A 23,207-nucleotide genomic window follows, 5' to 3' on the forward strand; every position below is an offset into this window, starting at 1 on the left:
ACAATAATATGAAGAAAATTAAAAAAATAATAATTAATAAGAGAAAAGGAAATAGACAACCCATGCTTTTCCCTCCTCTGGTAGGTAATTATACAGCTGACCTTCGAATTTCCCCAAACTGTCAGCCTCTACCATCCATGTAGGTAACTTATTCCAGTAATTTACAACTTTCTGGCTAAAATAAAACTTTTTGCAATACAGTCTAAACGTCTCCCCCCAGAACTTTAAATTAAGGCCCCATAGTTCTAGAATAATTTATAACTGTGAAAATTTCATCCTTGTTCATTTTACTTATGCCTCTCAGAGCCTTACACACCTCTCACACCTCAATCGAGTCTCCTCTAAAGTGCCTAGATTCCTAGCTCTCCAACCCACATATTCAAAGTCTTTCCTCATATGGATGCACTTTTGCCGATCTCACCAAGTGAGTTACCTGTATTTGGACCCTTTCAAGAAGCACAATGTCTTTCTTTAGTCGTGGTCTCCATATTTGAACACAGTATTCCAAGTGTGGTCTACAAAAAAAAAACACTGCCTGCTGTTAACACAATTGAATCTAAACATAGATTTAGTTTTTCGGATTCTTTATATGAAGTATAAACAGACGCCAGTACAGCAGGAAGGCAAATTATGAAATTTTTCATAATCGGAAACACCAACATTATCACCAGCAGTACAATGTCTGACTGAAAGAGAACCAAAAAAAAAAAAACCAATGCCATCTGCACTTAATAACTAAATATAAATATCAATAAACATGGATTTAGCTTTTCAAATTGTTTATATGAAATGTAAATAGATGATAATACAATAATTGTGCCAGCACAGTTGGAAAACAAATTCATAACCGGAAATGCTGACAAGCAAGGTGGACATGACATCGAACTGGAAGTGGAGTTTTATAATGTCATGGTGAGTGCTGACCTTGGTCTGCAAAGGATTAAACACTTCAGTCAGATCTCAAGGTTCTCCAGATGTGGCAATTTACAGTATTCAAGTTATTCTTGGTAAAACAATTTCCAGCATTTCAAATGTCCTTTAATTTTATCTCTTTCCCTACATAATTGCATATACAATTGACCAGCTTAAGTCTACTGTTAAGCCAAATATTTGGAATTTTTGGTATGTTTATTTCAAACTTCGTCACAATTGCATTAAGCTTAAGAGACCTATGCTTCTTACCACTACTATTGGCACTTTCATTTTTCCTTTTTCCATTCATTTTTATAAAACAATAAGGGTTAAACACTGCTAAACAGAGCCAGGTAGCAATACTGCCAAAACTGTTGCCAGGCAGGTTGCATGACATAGAGCAATTCACAAAGTATATTAGTTGGTTCATCAATGTTTAAAGACTAAGAACTACAACCCAAAACTATATTTAAGGATGTCAGTCAGAATAAAAATGCCAGGAAGAATTAGCATTAGCAGAGACATATGATGCAAGAGAGCAACCATATCTGACATAAAGAGCAGAAAAAATTTAACTTTAGCATTAGCATTCACATTAGTAGAGGCATATGATGCAAGAAACCAAGCTTATGCAGCATCAGCCAAAAAAAAAAAAAACCCGCTCCCATTTCACCCCTCCGTTTGTTCCAAATACCTGTCCAGCTCAGCCTTAAATTTATTTAGGCTATCAACTTCCACAACAAAAGATGGAAGTCTGTTCCACTAATCAACTACCAGCTGGCTAAAGGCAAACTTCTGCACATCTATCCTACAACTGTCTTTCCTCAATTTGAATTTATGCTTTCTCAGGAGGTGATTATTCTGAGCAAGAGGAAAAATCTCATCAGCATTGAGCATGCTCAAACCATTCAAGACTTTATACACCTCAATCAGACCACCTCACATATGCTTAGTCTCCAGACACTGTAAACTGCAAAACTTAAGCCTTTCTTCGTAAAAGCAACCCTTTGTTCCATTCACTAATCTTGTTGCCCTTCTCTGTACTTGTTCCAATAGTTCTACATCCTTCTTAAAATAAGGCCTCCAGACCTGTATACAGTACAGGTCTGGAGGTGTGGTCAAGGTGTGGTCAGGCAATGGTCAGGCCACACTCAAGGTGTGGCCTGACCATTGCCTTATACAAAGGGATAATCACCTCCTTATTCCTGCTAGAAAAATTCCTGTTTATCATTGACAAGACACCATGAGCTACTCTTGCAGACCATCTGCACTGCTCAGAAAACTTCATATCTGCCTGCACAATTACCCCCAGGTCCTTTTCATTTTCTATCACTGTCAGTGTAGTACCGCAAAGTTGATACATTACTCTGGGGTTACTGCTTCCCATATGCAGTACTTTACATTTGTCAATGTTAAACTTCATTTGCCACCTCTCAGCCCATCTGCTCAACTTTCCTAGATCCTATTGCAGCAGCGTACTGTCATTAGTGCCCTTAACAACCTTGCCAACTTTCGTATTGTCTAATCTTTGTATCTTCAAATTGTTAGACAAGTATCTGAAAAAGTCTAGTCTTGCTTGTATTGCATGTATTAGTATTACTATCAATAGCAGAAAATGATGCAAGAAAGCAAGCTTATAAAGCATCAGCAAAAAAAAACTACACACTTCACCCATCCATACTCTCCAAGAATTTGTCTAGTTCTTCCATGAATTTGTTCAAACTACACACTTCCATAAAAACTTATGGAAATTTGTTTCAGCAATCAACCATCTGCTGGCTGAAGGCAAACTTCTGCACATTTTTCCTTCAACCATCCATCTTCTACTTGAATATATGTCCCCTTATTATGCAATCCATTTAATACCTTAATCAGATCTCCTACAGGTGCCTGGTCTCCAGACGCTGCAATTTACAGACAAAAAGCCTTCCTTGGTAAGGGCTATGATGTGGAGCATTATGACCATAGTCATTTTTGCACCACAAAAAAAACTAAAAACCAAACCAAAGCCATCTTGGTAAGGGCATCATTTTGTTCTCTTCAATGTAAACACTTCTCTGAAACCATTCCAGCAGATCTGCATCCTTCCTAAACACTGTATACAGGCATCCAGACCTGTATACAGTATTCAAGAGCCAAAAAATGGCCATGTACAGAGGGATAATCACCTCCTTATCCCTGCTAGCCAAGTTTCTGCATATCATTGACAAAACTCCATGGCAGCCTGGCTGCACTGCAGAGAGAATATCATATCCCCAGTTAATGATCCAGTCATATATAAAGTTTATATATAACTTTTTCATTTTCCACTACCCTTAATGCAGTACCAACACCATTAAACAGTTGTATATTAATCTGGGATTACTGCTACCCATATACTGACCTTACATTTGTCAATGTTAAACTTCAACTGCCATTTCTCAGCCCATTGACCTAATTTTCCTAGATCTTGTTGCAGTAGCTCACCCTGATTGCTGTCATTAAACCAACCTGCCACCTTTGTATCATCTGCAAAATTAGACATTAAGCCTAACATACCTCATCAATTTCATTATAAATACTCAGAAAAACAATTGGTCCAGCAATGAACCCTGGGGAAAAGCACTAATAACATTAGTCCACGAAGAGCAATACCTCCATATCCCTGTCTTCTCCTACTTAATCATCTCTTTATCCATAGCAGTTACTTGCCCTTAATGCCACATTGCTCCAGTTTGTACAGCAGTCTTTCATGTACAACAGTATTAAAAAGCCTTCTTGAAATCCAAGTAGCATATCAAAATTATGTTTTGCATCTAGTTCCTTCATCATTGCATCATAGTATCCAATCAAATTGGTCAGAAAAGACTGTTCCTGAACCACTGTGACTGCAGTAAAATTGCATTAATGCCTAGATGGTCCTGCATCCATCCACTATTTTCCCAGGCACAGACATTAAGCTAATAGATCTGTAATTACTCATTTCACCTTTTGATACCCCTTAGTGAATTGGGTATACATTCACACATCTCCAGTCCATAGGTGATTGCCTGAATCCAAGGATGGTCTGATGATTATGGCTTACTTACCCCCTTTGCTGCTTCCATTAATATTATTTGATAGATTCCATCCACCCTGGGGTGGATGGAATTTGTCTGTTAATTTCCACTCTAGAGGAAAATAACAGAAATTATGAACCCGAGCATTAAATTTGTTTATTCTCAAGTGGGTTTACCAGATTAGTCAATTTTATGAAAAACAGCTGGAAAATATATTGCCAGATTTTGGAAGTTCAACACTATATATATAATAGTTAAAAGTTTAAAACTTTCTACCCAATCCCATAACCATTCATTATTTATTACTATTACCATTTGTGATAATTTTCTACCCATTAAAAATCTTAGTGATGTCCTTTGCATTAATACAGTGGTTTTTTGCCACTTGTCACTTGTTTGGAGAGAGGCCTGAACAGAAAAACTTGTTATTCCAAGTTTTTCAGCTTACATATGAAATAAACAACACAGCAATATAGTCTAAGTTGCTGACACTCCTAAAAACCAACAATAACAACAACAACAGTCTTACAAACAAATGTAAAGTCCTCACTTATTCCAAAACCTGTTAGAAATAACCTGTGTTTCAGACCATACCTTTAAATCTAATGAGTCATCTAGCAGGCACATAAAAAAACCATATCAATAGCAGATGCATGGTATCTACTGTGTGGATTGTCCAAAAAATTCCATAGGTGTTCAATTGGGTTGAGGTTAGGCAAATTTGGAGGCCATTCAAGATGGGTGATATCTTCACTGTGTTCCTCGAACCACTCATGCACAGTGCGTGACTGATGACAACGTATTATCATCCTAGAAGATCCTGTTTCTCTCCAGGAAAAAAAAAAAGGAATATGGCAGGATGCACATGGTCTCCCTAAGAATTGCTAGTAGTCCTCACTAGTGAAATGTTGGTCCATACATGCTAGGGTTCTTGCTAGCAAAAGATGTCACATATTAAGCAACCACTGTCACCTGCCTTGATAGTGGGAACTATGAACGATGGATCCATGGACTTGGTTTACTTGCACCACACATAAAGGCATCTGTCGGCACGTTGTACCAGGTATTTGGACTCATCCAACCAGCATACTTGTTTCCAGTCCTCCAGTATCCAACTAGCATGTTGTTGACATCACAGCATTTGCCCTCAACAACTCTTGGGATGTCTGCTATGGAACTCCATGTGTCTAAGTGTGTGGCACATCATCATTTGGGACATTGTTCTTGCATTCCCCATATCATATTATGATGTCAACTGTCACATGGTGACCTGCCATTGGGCCCGTACAATGTACTACACCTTTCACTCACCATGAATATCCATCTTGTGTAATCCTTTGCAGCTCTGCCAGTAGGAGGTGGTTTGACCTAATCTTTGTACACCTTAACCACAGTGGGCCATGAGCAACTGACAAGACATGCTGCTGCTGCTGATATGAAAGAACCTGACACATGAGCTCCCACAACCATACCCTTTTCAAACTCTGTGATATCTTTACTATATCTCATAACTGCTACTTTATCACTCTGACTTGCACAACTAGATGAAAATTATCACTGCTCCAGTGTGTGTGTGTGAAGCTGTTACACTGCGAGTTATGTGACATAGTCCATAGAATTCAGTGATAACTGAGTGTATTAATCGTACAACCAAATCTGGGGGTGAAAACAGAAGGAAACTGAAACTCTATGGATAGTTACCACAACAACAACAGTATTTCTGACATACATGGTGCCATAAAGAACTTTTTTTCTTTTTTTTTTGTGGCTAAACCTTTCCAATTAAAAGATAATTAATGATGGAGATCAAAAGTGAATATCAATGAGAGGAATACTAAAATTCACACTAATTTAATTCTAATAGATGTTTTAAATTTATAAGGTTCACTGTTTTTGTATATATCAAGTGCAACAGGGTTAACATTCAGAAATAATGCCAAAGTAAGGAAAATTTTAAATTCAAACCTGTTAAAGTTATATTATCAAAGACTGGTTTAGGTCCAAAATTCAATATAACATTTTCCATATCATCAGATACATTTTCCTGTATAAAAGAAATGTTTCTACGTCCAGTGAAAATTACATAGTCAGCACTAGTTCCTCCGAATCTCACATAAGCAGGAGCAAGACCACGTGACAAAGTTTGTAACAATGGTGAACTGCAAAAGAAAATGAAAGTTTGCCATTCTATTTAAACCATCTAAACACTGATTCATTCATTAACATTTAATATTAGAGAAAAAGCTAGTGCACTCCTTAACTTCCTCAAAATGATAATTTTAAAGGAATTTTTCATATCTTGAGTATATTATTCAAAAAGAATACTTTGTTTTGTAACTCAACACATACAAGATAACTGAAGATAACAAGGTACAAATTCAATCACAAATCAATCATTAAGAATTATTCAAAATTATACTATATTATTTACATTAATTAAATTTATTTATGGAGTAGAGTAAACAAGACTGACATGTTTTAAGGTAGATTTATTTTTGGTGCATAGTTGCCAACTTTTGACTTTCAAAGAGCTGGAGATTTAGTAATTGTAAGTAAGAAGAAAGAAAGAAACTTTTTAAAATCCAGACTTTGGACTTGAAATTAAGGTTTTCTGACAACATAAGGAATTTATATTAAAAGAGAATCACAGCTTACCCATGATTTTTCTGTCTGTAGATTTCTTGAATTGTTTGCTATATTGTTGTAGACTATGTCCTTTTCAAAAGTTCTGTTTATAGCAATGCTGTCAGGAATCGGCTATCAAGGGCATTTCTAAAGTATCACAAGAAAGTGTCTTCAGAAAGAGAAAATGTTTCACCAAAAAGTTCTCTTTATAACAGTGCTGTTTAGAATCAGGTGTCAAGAGCATTTCCAAAGTTTCACCAGAAGATCTTAACTCAGCTTTTTACCTGCCTAAATATCTATTCACACTCAGCATTTCTATAAGTGACAAGTATCCAAAATCATGCTTGGCAATTAAAATACCAAGCATGATTTTTGGATATGTTATTACATTTAAAGCTTCTTGTGCACTTATCAGTTCTTCCCTCCCCACAAAAGGACCACTATGCATCAACTTTTTCTTCTTTCATAATAGCATGTAATAGGTTTTTGTTGTTGTTGTTGTTATATGGATTAACAAGGGTTGCTAGGGGCAAATTGTATGTATCTAAAGGTTAGGTTTTGGTTTTTTGGTTTTTTTTTTTTTAGGAGCATTAGCAACTAAGGCCATATTGCTCCGGGAATATGCGGTGGTCATTCCCTGACCTTTCCGCATCCTCCGTATTTGGTGGTGACGGGCTCGAACCCCGGTCTAATCAAGAAGCGTGTGCTATGCACTGCTGCTCCTTCCCACCTGGCTACGGAGGCGCCCCTAAAGGTTAGGAAGAAACAGGAAACTTTATAACTAATGATCATACAATATAGCATATTCCAATATGAATGTGGAGTTGGCTTTCTGGTCCATAAAGATTTTAAAAACAACATTTTGGAATTCAAAAGTACATCACCAAGGGTGTCAAGACTAATACTCAAGATTTCTAAGAGGTACAAGCTAAAGATTATAATGATTTATGCACCAACATCGAGCCATGATGATGAAGAGGTTGAAGAAATGTACACCGAAATTGAGTCTTCTAGACGAGCAGAAAGCCCACTACACTATTATTATGGGGAACTTCAATGCTAAGGTTGGAAAAAGGCAAAACAGCACAGAAAGAGGAACTATAGGAAATTTCGGAATTGGTGAAAGAAATAAAAGAGGTGAAAGACTTGTGGAATTTGCAGAATCTCAAGGACTGTCAATAATGAACACTTTTTTCAAGAAAAGGGGTGAACAGAAAGTGGACATGGAAGAGTCAAAATGGATTAACAACTAATGAAATCGACTTCATCCTCACTAACAGAAGATATATTGTGAATGATGTTACCGTCCTGAATAAGGTAAATGTTGTAAGTGATCGTAGCATGGTAAGATGAACACTTGATATAGATGTAGGAAAGGAAAAAACTGACTCGAGTAAATAATACAAAGGTCTTTGAGATAATAGAGGAGGAGAAAAAGCAGTATGTACTGGAACTTCAGAACAAGTTTGAGCTTCTGCAGACTGCTCAGGACCAAGATATCGACGAGGAATATTACAACTTTCTGAAAGTGATAAAGCCCAAGAAACCTATAGGGAAAAAGAAATCCAAAGAAGAAAAAATTAGTCAAGAAACACTTGTCATGATGAACCGAAGACAACAAAAACACTGACAGGGAGAAAATTGAGTATACTGAGTTATGCAAAGCCATTAGAAAGAGACAGAGAGGACATAAGAAGATTTAACACAAGAAAAGTAGAACAAGCATTAAGGGAAAACAAAGGATTTAAATCAGCAGCCATGAGCAGTAATATAGAAAGACAAATGATACTGAAACTGAAGAATAGCGATGGTGTACTTATAAACAGCAAAGAAGGCATAATTCAAAAAGCAGAAGACTACTATAGAGAATTATACAAGGAGCGAGGGAATGATGCCAGCAGTGGAGAAGATGGATTGCAAAATAGCAACACATATGACATACCCGATATCCTTCCTGATGAGGTAGAACATGCATTGAAGAAAATGAAGAATCAGAAAGCCCCGGGGGAAGATGAAGTTACTGTAGAGTTGTTAAAATTGAGAGGAAGAGACATAACACAAAAACTGGAAAGACTCTTCACAAAGTGCATTAGAAAAGGTGTGACGCCTAAGGAGTGGAATAATGCAATCATAGTTTTGCTGCATAAGAAAGGAGATTTCAGGAAAGGCTTTGGATTTCAGGAAAGCTTCAAAAGCTTTCCTGAAATCCAAATATATGATATCAAAATTATTTTTTGCATCCAGTTCCTTTGTAACCACATCATAATATCCTATCATATTTGTCAGACAAGACTTTCCCTTAACAAACCCATGCTGTGTCTGAATTATTGCTGCAGTCTTGTCTAGATGATCCTGCAATGCATCTTTACCAAATGACTCCATTATTTTACCCGGAACAGAAGTTAAACTAACTGGTCTGTAATTACTTGTGTCACCCTTCGATCCCCCTTTGTGAATTGGGGATACATTTGCATATCTCCAGTCCGTGGGAACCTCCCATGAGTCCAAGGATGCTCTCATAATTATGGCTAAGGGCTTGCTTAGTTGCATTGCCGCCTCCTTTAATATAACTAGATAGATCCCATCCACCCCAGGTGCTTTTCTTATGTTCAACTTCAACAATTTCTCCTCAAATTTGCTTTCAGTTATTACAAAATCATTAAGTATCCTGCTACAATCTAATAACCTTTTGCCATTTTCAAACATTAATAATTCCTTGTGTGTGAATGTAGATGCAAAATACTCATTCAGTTTGTTTGCTATCTGAGCAGGATCATCAACAGTCAAACTATCGATGTCAAGTGGACCAATCAGATTCATCCCCTTCCTTTTAGAGTTTATATAAGTAAAGAAATCCTTGCTGTTTTTCTTAGCATCTTTTGCCAAGGATTTCTCGTAATCTGCCTTTGCCTGCCTAACCTCCTTTGTGACCTGATTACAGACTAGCTTATATCTGCCATAGGCTTCTGAGTCGCTTGATAATTTATATGCATCCCATGCATTTTTCTTCTCTGTTACAAGTCTCATTAGTTCATTAGAACTAATGAGACTCATTTAGGCCTAAACCTTGAACAATATTTCTTAATAGGTATGAAACTTTTAGTAGCATCCACGATTAATTCCTTGAATGCTTCCCACTTAGAATTTACTGTTGGTAACATCGTCAGTTGATCCCACTGTACAGAATTTAAAAACTGTCGGAGACCACTGTACTCACCTTTACGGAAGCAAAAACCCTTTCCTTTACCCCTGATGGTAATTAAATCTTTGAGTAAATCCCACATCAGTACACTGTGATCACTGCCACTTGTGGTTCCTTTATCTGCAAATTCTTAATACCCGAATGATCACTGCTGATAACCAGATCAAGAGTATTACTTTCTTTGGTTGCCTCTGGAACATGCTGCTGCTGCAGAAAACAATCATCCAATAAATCCACAAAAGTCTGACTAGTGTGTGAGTGACCAACCCACAAGTTCCAGTCAATATCTGGGAAGTTAAAATCCCCCATTATAAGACATTCCAATTTACTAGCCCACTATTTCTCTGTACAATTGTTCATTGTACTCATTCGAGTCTATAACACACTCCTACTGTTATTTTTGCTTTCGCAGTGCTTATGTCACAACAAACTGACTCAACAGTGCACTGTTCATCTATATCAACTGGATGCACTTCTTTTGATTTTATGTTTTTCTTAATTAACAGCATAACACCTCCTCCCTTTCTATCCTGTCTATCCTTTCTGTACACATTGTACTCCCCAAATTCCAGTTCAGCATTCCTTATATCTGTGTGACACCATGTCTCTGCTATCCCAACAATATCCACCTTTGATGTCTTGACCAACACTTCAAATTCATCAAATTTATTTACTATACTTCTAGCTTTGGTATACATGCAAGCATACATGCTCCTACTCCTATTCCTAGTTACCCTAACACATCCCATATACCCACCTATTTCAGGATGACTGCCATCCATCCCTGAAACCCCCAACACCCCACGCTCCAGTCGCTACTTATTTTAATAGAAGTTGTGAAAGAATCACCTTCACCTCTGCCTACGGCTACTGTTAAACTATTAGTCCTTGTATCCCCCCCAAGCTATCAGTTGTGTTTTCTTATCTAAGTGGTTGGTTTTTTTTTTTGCCAGTTCAGACCCACCTAACACTGCCTCGATAGCATCAGCAAATATTCTTGCACCCTTTCTATTTAAGTGCATCCCATCCCTATAGAAGCAGTCTCTCCTGTTAACAAGTACAGTCCAGGCTGAAAAAAATTCTACCCCTTGAGCCTTAGACATTCTTTCCAGGGCCGAATTGATCGACAAGGCTCTCATCATATACTCCCTTCTATTGTGTCTGGGCATAATTGCAGACACTTTCAAATTCAACCCTAATTCTCGGCTTTTGTTGAACAGTGACCTGTACTTGTTAAGTAATTCTGCCAGTCTCCTACTCCTAATATCATTAGTGCCAACGTGTACAACTATATCACCTTTTGTGCCCTTAAAAGATGATATCCGCTCTACAACGTCATCAACCTTTGCCCCTGGCAGACTCACCCTGGTCCTGTTCCACCTATCCTTTTTACAAAGGATGTGTCCCGTTTCCCTGATAATAGAGTCACCAACAACTACTAGTTTCTGTGGGACCAGTGCATTCTGCTTTGGGGGTTGCGGCTGTGTTGCATGATGACCAAGTGCAAGCTCCGGCATTGATGTGGGCGGCTGAGAGCTTGATGGGCCCCTCAATTTAGATCTTTCAAGGGCATCCACCCTGTCCTTCAAACTCTCATATAGGCCCATAACAATGCTGAGTTGTTGCCTCATTTTCTTACACTCCTTACATCGGGCACACACAAAGACATCCCCCCATGGCAATATCATGTTCCGTTCCAGAGTGTTCGGCAAACATTTCACAAGTCGCACATTTTTTTAGGCTCTGATGCGTTGGCGAATCGCCTCCCCTCAGTTCTCCCCCGAGTCACAGCACTCCTGCCACTTTGTGCCCGTTGCTTTGCTGCTCTAGTTTGGGGCATGATACTTTAAATTAATAAAATCAATAAATTAAATTAAACAGTGAAGCATATTACTCTATAAATTATACATTAGAGCTATCTAACTACCTCAATTAAAAATTTGAATTCCCTACCACTATATACAATGGCTGCAAGATTCAAACGAAATAACGGTTTTACGTATATTATGTATTACGTATATCTACAAAAACTGTTTATCTAAATTAAAATAAAAATAACCAGCGTAACTATAACTATAAGACTACGTATTGAGTACAATATAAAATAACAATTATGTAAATAAAAAGACAAACACTTATCGTTTTTTTGGAGCCTGCAACTCACAGCTGTAATTTTTAAAGAGAGTCAGCACCCTCCTGATTACCTGAATGAGGTTCATAAGACTCTGAGAGGGATTAGTAAAATGAATGAAGCTGGAATTCTCACTGTTCCTTCCAAAACTAAGGGTCTTAAAATCAAATTACTGGGATTGAGGTTTAGATTATATTGTAGGAAGTTTTCTTTTAGCCAGCAGAACTGGCTAATATCTGGAACAAGTTGCCCTCGCAGGAAGTTGAGGCTGAAAGTTTGAATAAATTCAAAGGTCTACTGGATACTTACCAGTGTGAGAAGGGAAGTATATAATTTGTGTTTTCTTATCTAATTGGTTGGTTTTTTTTTTTGCCAGTACAACAAAAGCCTGTGGCTTCCTTACACTATATGAAGAATACTATAAGTCTCTTGAGAGAAATCTATTGATATTTTGTTTATTTGGGAGCCTTATTATTTGCGTGGAACAATTATCTTTATATTTGTGGTTTTTCTACAACAAAAAGAGTCATACGCTGCACATCAACATCCTCATTCTGCTTTTGAATGATGTTTTGCAGATTACTTTTATTGGCTGTCTAAGTTCCAAATCTGTAACTTGCATATATATACAATAAACCCCCGCTATTCACAGGGGTTACGTTCCTGAGAAATGCTGCGAATACCGAAAATGCGAATACTGAGTTATGGCTCCCATAGTAATAAAGGGGTTCCGTTCCAAAGTATGAAATACAGTATATAAGAAAAACTAGTCTAAAATTGTGTCTATGTATGTATTATATGTACCTTCATAATATTGTTGTTGTTGTTGTTGTTGTTATTTGGTTTTTAGGAGCATTAGCAACTAAGGCCATATTGCTCCGGGATATGCGGTGGTCATTCCCTGACCTTTCCGCATCCTCCGTATTTGGTGGTGACGGGCTCGAACCCCGGTCTAATCAAGAAGCGTGTGCTACGCACTGCTGCTCCTTCCCACCTGGCTACGGAGGCGGCTCCCTTCATAATATGACTATGTACATAGTGAAATGCAAGCATATGGCATCGAAATGAAAATAAGAAACAATTTAATATTAAATGTAATATTTATTAGAAATTTCAAACAAATCTTTCAAACCAGCGCCTTTGCTAGCTAAAAAAAAAACTTATCCAGCCAGCCAGAGCTATCACCAGTTTCGCTAAAGGTTGATAAAGGATTAACGGAATTTTATTTTGAGTTCGGTCTTCTATCCTCAGATTTAAAGCCTTTTCCGTTTTTTCTAATTTAACATCATGAGTTACAGAGCAAATTTTTGAAGCAATTAGTGCGTTTTCACTGACACTACGGCGGATTTTTTCTTCCGATTTCTTGATTGATTGTACCGTTGACTCATTGATTTTATAATGTTTTGCCACTGAGGAGACACTTTCACCATTAGAAATTTTGTCTAATAACTCAATTTTATTCGCTAATGTCATCACCTTCTTTGATCTTTTCACATTTCCCTTGTTATTCGTAGCCATATTTTTGTACGGGTTAGAAAGAACTTGTCCACAATAAAGTCACTTTCTTCCATTAACACACTCGAAAAGTCTGTTTTACACTGCAAAACGGTAGATTTATCACTTTTGTTGTTGTTGTTGTTGTTGTTGTTATTTGGTTTTTAGGAGCATTAGCAACTAAGGCCATATTGCTCCGATGCGGTGGTCATTCCCTGACCTTTCCGCATGCTCCGTATTTGGTGGTGACGGGCTCGAACCCCGGTCTAATCAAGAAGTGTGTGCTACGCACTGCTGCTCCTTCCCACCTGGCTACGGAGGCGCCATCACTTTTGTAATCATATCAATTTATAAATTGATAAATTTATTCAATTTATAAGCATATAAATTAAAAGCAAACGACGAAACCTTCCATGACAAGCGCATAACACACACTGAACAAGGATTAGTGAGAAACATCCACGCTGGGATTTTGTCACCCCTCTCCCCCCACCCACTGAGTGCTGGTTTGACCGGGAAAGATAATTTTAGCTACACCCATGTTTTTCAAGCCTCCAAATAAGCAAAATTACAACATATCTCACATATAATATAATGAAACAACAAACAAAGAATTACAAAATCATTCTGAAATTCTGGAAATAAACTTTAAATTCAAAATCACAGTAATCGTACTCTATCACAATAATAAAATAAAAGAAAAATTATAACGTTAAAAAAATTTATACAAATGAATGATAATTTATTAATTATTTCATTTATGTTTATTTGTTCCAAAAGATAATTTTCTATTGAAATTATTGCCAAATTAGAGATTTGTCATTGACACATTGTCAATCATAAATAATTTTTGATTAATTTTAATTTTTAAAAACTCCATTCACCTAAGGCAACTGAAACTGATAAAGTTAGAAAAATTCTTAATATAACTGCTACATTTGGAAAAGTATCTGTAAAATCGGTTTTAAAAATACTGGGTAATTCTAAATTATTGTCAGAGTTTCTGTGGCCTATAATTTTCAAACTGGAAACAACAAAATAAAACTGCTTACGCAGTTTTTTGTTGTTTTTTGACAACAATAAAAAAAAAAGAGACTACTTGAAGACCAGTTGTCTCTCCTCTAGCAATGCTGTACTCAGCACATTAATGTCTGGGAGATATTGACGGCATTACTTCTAAATGGCGACTGTTCAAGAGGGAATGTGCATACTTTGGTTTTTCGAAACAAAGTCCGTTATCACAATGCAGTGTCATTACAGAACTCGATATGGAAAATATCCACCTTCAGATAATGCTATCCGACATTGGATTTCAAGAGACTGGTAATGTTCTGCACCAAAAAGGAGCAGGAAGACTGAGCACTTCGCAGGAAGGTGTTAATTTAATCCATGAAGCATTTTCTCGAAGCCCATAAAAATCAACTAGATGAGCTTCTTTGCAGTTAGGTATACCACAAATGACTGTTTAGAGGATTATTCATAACCACCTTTGCCTCTATGCCTACAAACTGCAGGTTGTGCAGGCTGTAAAGCCGAAAAATAAACCCTGCTGTTTCCAATTTGCACAAGACATTTTGTCAAACATCGAAGCTGATGAAAATTACCTTCGGAGATGGAGATTTAGTGATGAAGCAATGTTTTATGTATCAGGGAGGGTAAAGAGTCATAACTGCAGAATATGGGGATCAGAAAACCCTCACGCCATTCGAGAATTCGAAAGAGATAGTCCAAAGGTCAATATATGGTGTGCTTTGTCGTGTTCGGAATTTTTTGGGCCCTTTTTCCTTGCAGGAAAAAACAGTGACTTTCTGGACATGCTACAGCTGTATCTGTTACCCCAGTTGGAAAATCAACAGTCAAATGTGGTGTTCCGGCAAGATGATGCACCGCCACATTGGGCTCTTATTGTCAAAGAATTTCTTGACATGCATTTTCCTGGGTGCTGGGTTGGGCATGGTGGACCGATTTCGTGGCCTCCACGCTCACCTGATCTTATGCCGCTTGATTTCTTCCTGTAGGGATATATGAAGGACATCGTGTACAAGATCCTTGTGCCTTCCCTTGATGAACTGAAGCTCAGAATTGTTGCTGCGAACACCTGGAGGTGATATTCAGTTGGACATCTTATGTGCCATGAAAGGCGCACATGTTGAAGTTTTTTGAGTTACACTTTCATATTCCATAAGCAGTTTTATTTTGTTGTTTCTGGTTAGAAAATTATAGGCCACGGAAACCCCAACAATAATTTAGAATCACTCTGTATATTGTAATACTTCGAATGAAGTAATATTGTCTTTAATATAAATTTAAATCTAATTATTCAAATAAAGCTAAACCATCCATATCAGACTCATTCATAAACCATCCATATCAATATCAGTTAATTTACTATGTAAATATTTGTACATATTCTTTCATATTTGTAAACCTTTCATTTAAAGAGAAAATTATTTTGTTCATAATTTGAAAGAAAAAATTAATGTTGAAATTTGGCGTTGATGCCAATGATAGTAGCCATATTATTAGCTGAATCAAGAATTTTTTGGAATGCTTCCTCTGTTCTATTTCCTTCAAAATATTCCGTAATATTTTGTAGATATTCAAAGGCTTCGTGTATATCAAAATTCCTATTTTGGAGCATTTTACTTACTGGATTAATTTTTAATATCATACCAAATTATAGTTGAATAATGAAACATAAGATGTTATTTTTAAAGTTATTGATTTAGCACGATTCCTTGTATCCATATCTATTTTCATCTTCAGTGATTTCAAGTAAAGCATCGTAAATTTCTTCTATTTGGTTTCTCAGAGGTTTTGGTCTCTACTCTACTTTCCCATAGGGTGTCAGACAAAGGGTTAAGTGTTAAATTAGTTATATATTTTTGAAGTACATTCCAATGATGGGTTGATGATGAGAAAAAAACATATACAGTAGAACCAGGATAAGAAATTCCCGCATAAGAAGTTTTCCCATGTACTAGATTTGATTTCTTCTTAAGTTCCAATTTCATCTCTTTATGTTGTAATGTATTATTTTCCCGTGTAAAGGTTTTCCAGGTAAAATATTTTCCTTCATAAAAAGTTCGTGATAAAAAATACAGTGTATTATCATAATGACGTTTTCCCACTTAATATGTTTTTAAATATAGAAATAATTTATTTTTAACATTAAACAATATAAACATTTGGTAATCGAACAAGTTAGTGCTAATCATCATTTTAGTTCACAGTAAACCACCGAAGTAGGTGAAATGGCATTGTTTTTGTTATATCGCATATTGTGAATTGGCCTAATATTGCACTTCCTCCAATAAGCAACGCTTCACCAATGGAGAAGATTAATGTTACTTATTCTCGGTTGATACCACCATACAGGGGTAGTGGGGTAGTAGTATCTGCCAAGAATCCATTGTCAAAGTGTTGCCTATTCGAGAATCCATTGTCGAAGCGTTGCTTATTTGCAGTAGTTCAATATCAGGGAAACTTGTTGCGAAGACATTCACAATATGAGATATAGCAGAAACGATGCCATTTCATCTACTTTGGTGGTTTACTACGAACTAAAATGATGCTAAGCACTAACTTCTTCGATTAGTGAATATTCCGTACTCGGAGGCTTTCAGCGCTAAAATCTTTTTGGTATAAACAAATAGAGCAAACGCTCTTTGAGTGGACAAGGGTTCAAGCCCATGACTGCTAAATATGATTAACGTTTGTATTGATTGATTTATTGTAAACTCCACTGACCTAGTGGTAGTGCTGGAGTATAAACATGAACATTAATAATAATATTGCAATTGTTTTCATCGATGTCCATAACTGGATACGTAGACTACATTAAGTGTTAAGTTAACATTAGCATTAGTTGAGACATATGATGCAAGAAAGCAAACTTATACAGCATCAGCCAAAAAAAATCCCTTCCCATATCACCCTTCTGGTCACTCAAAATGTTTGTCTAGTTCAGCCTCAAATTTATTTAAGCTATCAACTTCCACAACAACAGATGGAAGTCTGTTCAAACTACCCATTGGCTAAAGGCAAACTTCCACACATCTGGCACCTGCATAGCCAGGTGGGCAGGAGCAGCAGTGCACAGTACACGCTTCTTGATTAGACCGTGGTTCGAGCCCGTGACCACCAAATACGGAGGATGCAGAAAGGTCAGGGAATGACCACCGCATATCCCCGGAGCAAAATGGCCTTAGTTGCTAATGCTCCTAAAAACCAAATAACGAACAACAAACAATCCACACATCTATTCTACAACTGACTTTCCTTAATTTGAATCTATGCCCCCTCAGGTTCTTAGTCTGAGCAAGCAGAAGTATCCCATCAGCATTGAGCCTGCTCAGACCATTCAAGGCCTTATACACCTCAATCAGATCATCTCACAGGTGCCTAGTCTCCAGATACTGCAACTTGCAGAACCTAAGCCTTTCTTCATAAGCACACCCCTTTGTTCCTCTCACTAATCTTGTTGCCCTTCTCTGTACTCATCCTAGCAACTCTACATCCTTCCTAAAATGAGGTGTCCAGACCTGTATACAGTACTCAAGGTGTGGCCTGACCATTGCCTTATACAAAGGGATAATCACCTCGTCTCTGTTAGCAAAATTCCTATATATCATTGACAAAACTCCATGCCTGCTCTGGCAGCCCGTCTGCACTGCTCAGAGAATTTCATATCTGACTGCACAATTACCCCAAGGTCTTTTCCCTTCTCCACCTCAATGAGTGTAGTACCACACGGTCGGTATGTTTCTCTTGGGTTACTGCTACCGATATGCAGTACTTTGCATTTGTCAATGTTAAACTTCATTTGCCACTTCTCAGTCCATCTACCTAACTTTTCTAGATCCTGTTGCAGTAACAGCATTAACAACCCTGCCAATCTTTGTATCATCTGCAAACTTGGACATTAAGCCTGATATACCTTCATCGATATCACTGATAAACACACAAAACAACAATGGGCCCAGCACCGAACCCCGGGGGACTCCGCTAATAACATTAGTCCACGTAGTACATTGTCCATTCATTACCACTCTCTGCTGTCTCCCACTCAACCATCCCTTTATCCATAATGCCATACTGCTCCAATTTGTATAGCAGCCTTCCATGTGCAACAGTATCAAAAGCTTTCCCGAAATCCAAGTATATGATATCAAAATTATTTTTAACATCCAGTTCCTTTTTGACCACATAAATTTTAATTGGATACCCAATTAAAATTTGGTTAAACACGACTTCCCCTTAACAAACCCATGCTGTGTACAAATTATTGCTGCTGCATCTTCCAGATGATCCTGCATCACCTCTTTAACCAGTGACTCCATTATTTTCCCCGGAATAGAAATTAAACTAACAGTTCTATAATTATTTGTGTCATTTTTTAACCCCCTTTGTGAATTGGGGATACATTTGTACGTCTCAAGCTCATGTGGGGTCCTCCCCTAAGAATGCTCTCATAATTATGGCTAAGGGTTTGCTTACTTCCTTTGCTGCCTCCATTATAACCGGATAGATTCCATCTGCCCCAGGTGCCTTTTTTATGTTTAACTTCAACAATTTCTCCTCCGATTTGCTCTGAGTTATCACAAAATCACTTAGCTCCCTGTTAGAGTTCGATAAACTTCTTGCATTCCCCTCCTTGAATAACTCCTCATGTGTGAATGTAGATGCAAAATACTCATTCAGTTTATCAGCAACTTGAACATAATCATCAATAGTCGAACCATCTATGTTAAGGAGACCAATCTGATTCATCCCCTTCCTTCTAGAGTTTACATAAGTAAAGAACTCTTTGCTGTTTTTCTTTGTATCCTTTGCCAAAGATTTCTCATAATCTGCCTTCACCTGCCTAACCTCCTTTGTGACTTGCTTACATCCTAGCTTATATCTGTCACAGGCTTCTGTGTAATCTGATAATTTATATGCATCCCATGCATTTTTCTTCTCTGCCACAAGCCTCATTAATTCATCCGACATTGATTTAGGCCTGAACTTTGAACAGTATTTCTTAGTTGGTATAAAAAGCCTAGTAGCCTCCAAGATTAAGTTCCCGAAGGCTTCCCATTTAGAATTCAAAATTGGTAACATTATCATTTGATCCTACTCTATAAAATTTAAAAACTCTCTGAGAAACCTTTAAAAAAACAAAAACCCTTCCCTTTACCCTTGATCGTAGTTACATTTTTAAGTAAATCCCACATCGGTACACTGTAATCGTAGTGTCACTTAGTGGTTCCTTTATCTGCAAATTCCTAATGAATAAGTCATCACTGCTGATAAGGAGATCAAGGGTATTACTCCCTCTGGTTGCCCCTTGAACATGTTGCTGTAGAAAACAGTCCTCCAATAAATCCACAAAAGTTTTGTTAGCGTGTAAGTGACTAACCCACAAGTTCCAGTCAATATCTGGGAAGCTAAAATCCCCCATTACAAGACATTCTGATTTACTGGCCCGTTCTATTTCTTCGCACAACTGTTCATTTACCCATCAGAGTCATTAGGCCTATAACATACTCCCATTTTCAATTTCTCAGTGTTTATGTCACACCAAACAGACTCAACATTTCACAGTCCACCCGTGTCAACTGGATGCACTTCCTTAGGTTTTATGGGTTTCTTAACTAACAGCATAACCCCTCCTCCCTTCCTACCCTGTCTGTCTTTTCTGTACACATTGTACTCCCCAAATTCCAATTCTGCACTGCTTATGTCTTTGTGACATCATGTCTCTGATATCCCAACAATATCTGCCTTGATCGTCTTGATCAGCACTTAAAATTCATCAAATTTATTTTCTATACTTCTAGCATTAGTGTACATGCAAGTATACATGCACTTGTTCTTACTCTTAGTTACCCTAACACAGCTCGTGTATTTACCTGTTTCATGATGACTCCCAGCAGCTCTTGAAATCCCCAGCAACTTGCTCTCTAGGCTGCTGCTCATTACAATAGCAGTGCAAGAATCACTTTTGCTTTTGCTTGTGGCTACCATTAATCTTTTAGTCTATGAATCTCCCCCGCAAACTAGCAGTTTTCTGACCCACCTAACAATAGCATCAGCAAATATTCTTACAACCTTTCTATTTAAGTTTATCCCATCCCTGTAGGGGCACTCTCTCCCGTTAGCAAGCACAGACCACGCTGAAAAAAATTCTACCCTATGAGCCTTGTACAATCTCTCCAGGGCAGAACTGATTGACAAGGCTCTGATCATATACTCCCTCCTATCATGTCTGGGTGGAATTGGAGACACTTTCAAATTTAACCATAATGGTTGTTCTGATGGTTGTGAAGAGTTCTGAACTTAGTGGATTGTTGCTCTGTCTTTTAAGGTATGTTGAAACTTTGTGGTTTTGTAGTTTCAACATACCTTTTAAGGTATGTTGAAACTACAAAGGAGCTCATTCTTCCAACTTGGTAATGAGTTTATGAATAGCAGAATGTTAAGCAATTAAAAAGCTTCAGTTTAAAAATGTTTCCCATAAGCAGAGTAAAATATTTATAAATTCTAAAATAGTACTTAAAAATCATCTTTAACTTATGTATGTGTATCTTTTCATTTTTATTTGTGTAGTTAATATTTCGTACCCTTAGGTCACTTTCCCTTCTAAGAAGTTTTCCTGTGTAAAAAGTGCTAAACTCCAGTCCCTTGGAAAACTTCTTAATTCCTGAACAATTCTGAATAAAGTCTCAGTGGCGTCGTTTACAACAAGGATTTTGGGTGCGAGCGGCACATGGAATGAAAAATGCTCTAGAAATAACTTCTTTTTTTTTTTTTGTAAACCTTTGCATTTTCCGCACACATTCGAGCCCTGGCCACACAAATTCTGAATATTTATATTTACTCAATAAGTAGATTTGATATATATTCAAACAATCCCAGTCTGGTAGAATCATACACAGGACAAAATCCTAGAAAATGTTTGCTTATTTGAACTTTCATAGTACTTATGTCTCTAAATACAAATCTAAGTACCACAGTCATCTGTTGAACATGACTTATATTGGATGTTGCGCAGCCATGCCGAGGGTGAGGTGAACAAGACTCTTGCCTAAGATTAAAAGCTGAAAGGGGCGCCAAAAGAAAGATAAGATAATTGCCAATGTTGCCATGATTAGTAGGGTGCAGTAGGGTGAAAAAATGCACCCTACTGCAAAAAATGCAGTAGGGTGCATTTTTTTTCATTCTTGTCTCAGATACTAAAATGGCTCAGCACGGCTCTGGGACGGTGTATTCAAAATCATAGCAAAATATCTAGTCATTTCTAGTATTTTATCTATAATATTTTGTGAAATTATTTTAATAATTTCATTTTGTATTTGATCACCCAAATAGTGCTGATATTTTTCGATTCAGATTTTTGAATACGGCGATGTTCTGCCATAACTGAATCAAATTTAGCAATTGTTTCAGTAAGTTTTAAAAGTTACCACTGTTATTTTCATGTAAATTTTTTGAACCCCCCCACCGAATGTTATACACTGCCTTCCTAAAAATAGTATCATATATATTATTCTTTCAATTACCGAATACCAATACCTTTTTTATATATCATATAATTGCTGTTCTCCACAGTAAATTGTAATGTTTGTCTTTAGTGATTGTGCCAGATCTAACCATTTTTTATGATTTTTAATATGTACTGCATGCTTTATGTTTCAAGCTTACGTAAAATAGCAGATAAATTTCTCGAACTACTGAATCCAAATTGATTCCTTAGTTGTGGTTTTTGCAATTGGCATATATCTTGCAACAGAATTTCGCAATAAAGAATCAAGTAACCTTTGACCCTTTTCTATATTTTTTCAGAATTTTTATATAATAAACATCTGAAAATTTTCTTTGACTTTTAATCAGTAGGATATTCTCTATTTTTAATTTGAGCAAGATAATTTTGAATCAAATAATTGCATTGTTTCATTGTCAGGTTTTCTGGCCAATTACCACAATAAGTTGATAATGATATATTTGAGAAGATATTTATAATTATAAGGGGAATACATATAATTACTAAGAGAATATTTAAAAAATATTGCTAAATAAAAAATTTCGCTATTAAGAAGTTCGTTAAACAGAGGTCAGACTTATACGTGCCCTCCTGAACTGCGGCCTGTAGGCTCACCTACCCACTTGCGGTGGCCCTGAATCTAGCCTATAAAATTTCCTGCAACAAATTAATGTTTGGAACAAAATTTTCAGAGAAAAAATTACAACTAGGTATATTTTTAGATAATTTATTGCAACATGGAAAATGAGAAAAATTATTAGCATTAGCATTAGTAGAGGCATTTGATGCAAGAAAGCAAGCTTACGCAGCATCAGCCAAAAAAAAACCATAAAAAAAAAAAAAAATCACTTCCACTTCACCCCTCTGTTCGTTCGAAATACCTGTCCAGCTGAGCCTTAAACTTATTTAAGTTATCAACTTCCACAACAAGGGATGGAAGTCTGTTCCACCAACCAACCACCCACTGGCTAAAGGCAAATTTCCGCACGTCTATCCTACATCTGTCTTTCCTCAATTTGAATTTATGCCCTTTCAGGTGATTATTCTGAGCAAGAGGAAGAATCCCATCAGCATTGAGCATGCTCAAACCATTCAAGGCTTTATACACCTCTATAAGATCACCTCGCTGGCACCTAGTCTCCAGACACTGTAATTTGCAAAACTTAAGCCTTTCTTCATAAGAGCACCCCCTTTGTTCCATTCACTAATCTTGTTGCCCTTCTCTGTACTCGTTCCAGCAGCTCTACATCCTTCTTGAAATGAGGCCTCCAGGCCTGT

General features: G+C 37.1%; 1 protein-coding gene across 1 annotated transcript in view; it reads right to left on the reverse strand.

The window, feature by feature from the left end:
* The window catches only part of LOC150085656 (heparanase-like), a 263,331-nt gene that overhangs the window by 196,901 nt on the left and 43,223 nt on the right, over positions 1 to 23,207 (reverse strand). Inside the window, exon 3 of the mRNA XM_090374637.1 lies at positions 5,916 to 6,109. Coding sequence (XP_090230763.1) covers positions 5,916 to 6,109 — 194 coding nt within the window. The remainder of the gene's footprint in view (positions 1 to 5,915; positions 6,110 to 23,207) is intronic.

This window comes from Mastigoproctus giganteus, chromosome 5 (assembly GCF_048544385.1).
Source record: "Mastigoproctus giganteus isolate SK-2022 chromosome 5, ASM4854438v1, whole genome shotgun sequence".
NCBI lineage: Eukaryota > Metazoa > Arthropoda > Arachnida > Uropygi > Thelyphonidae > Mastigoproctus > Mastigoproctus giganteus.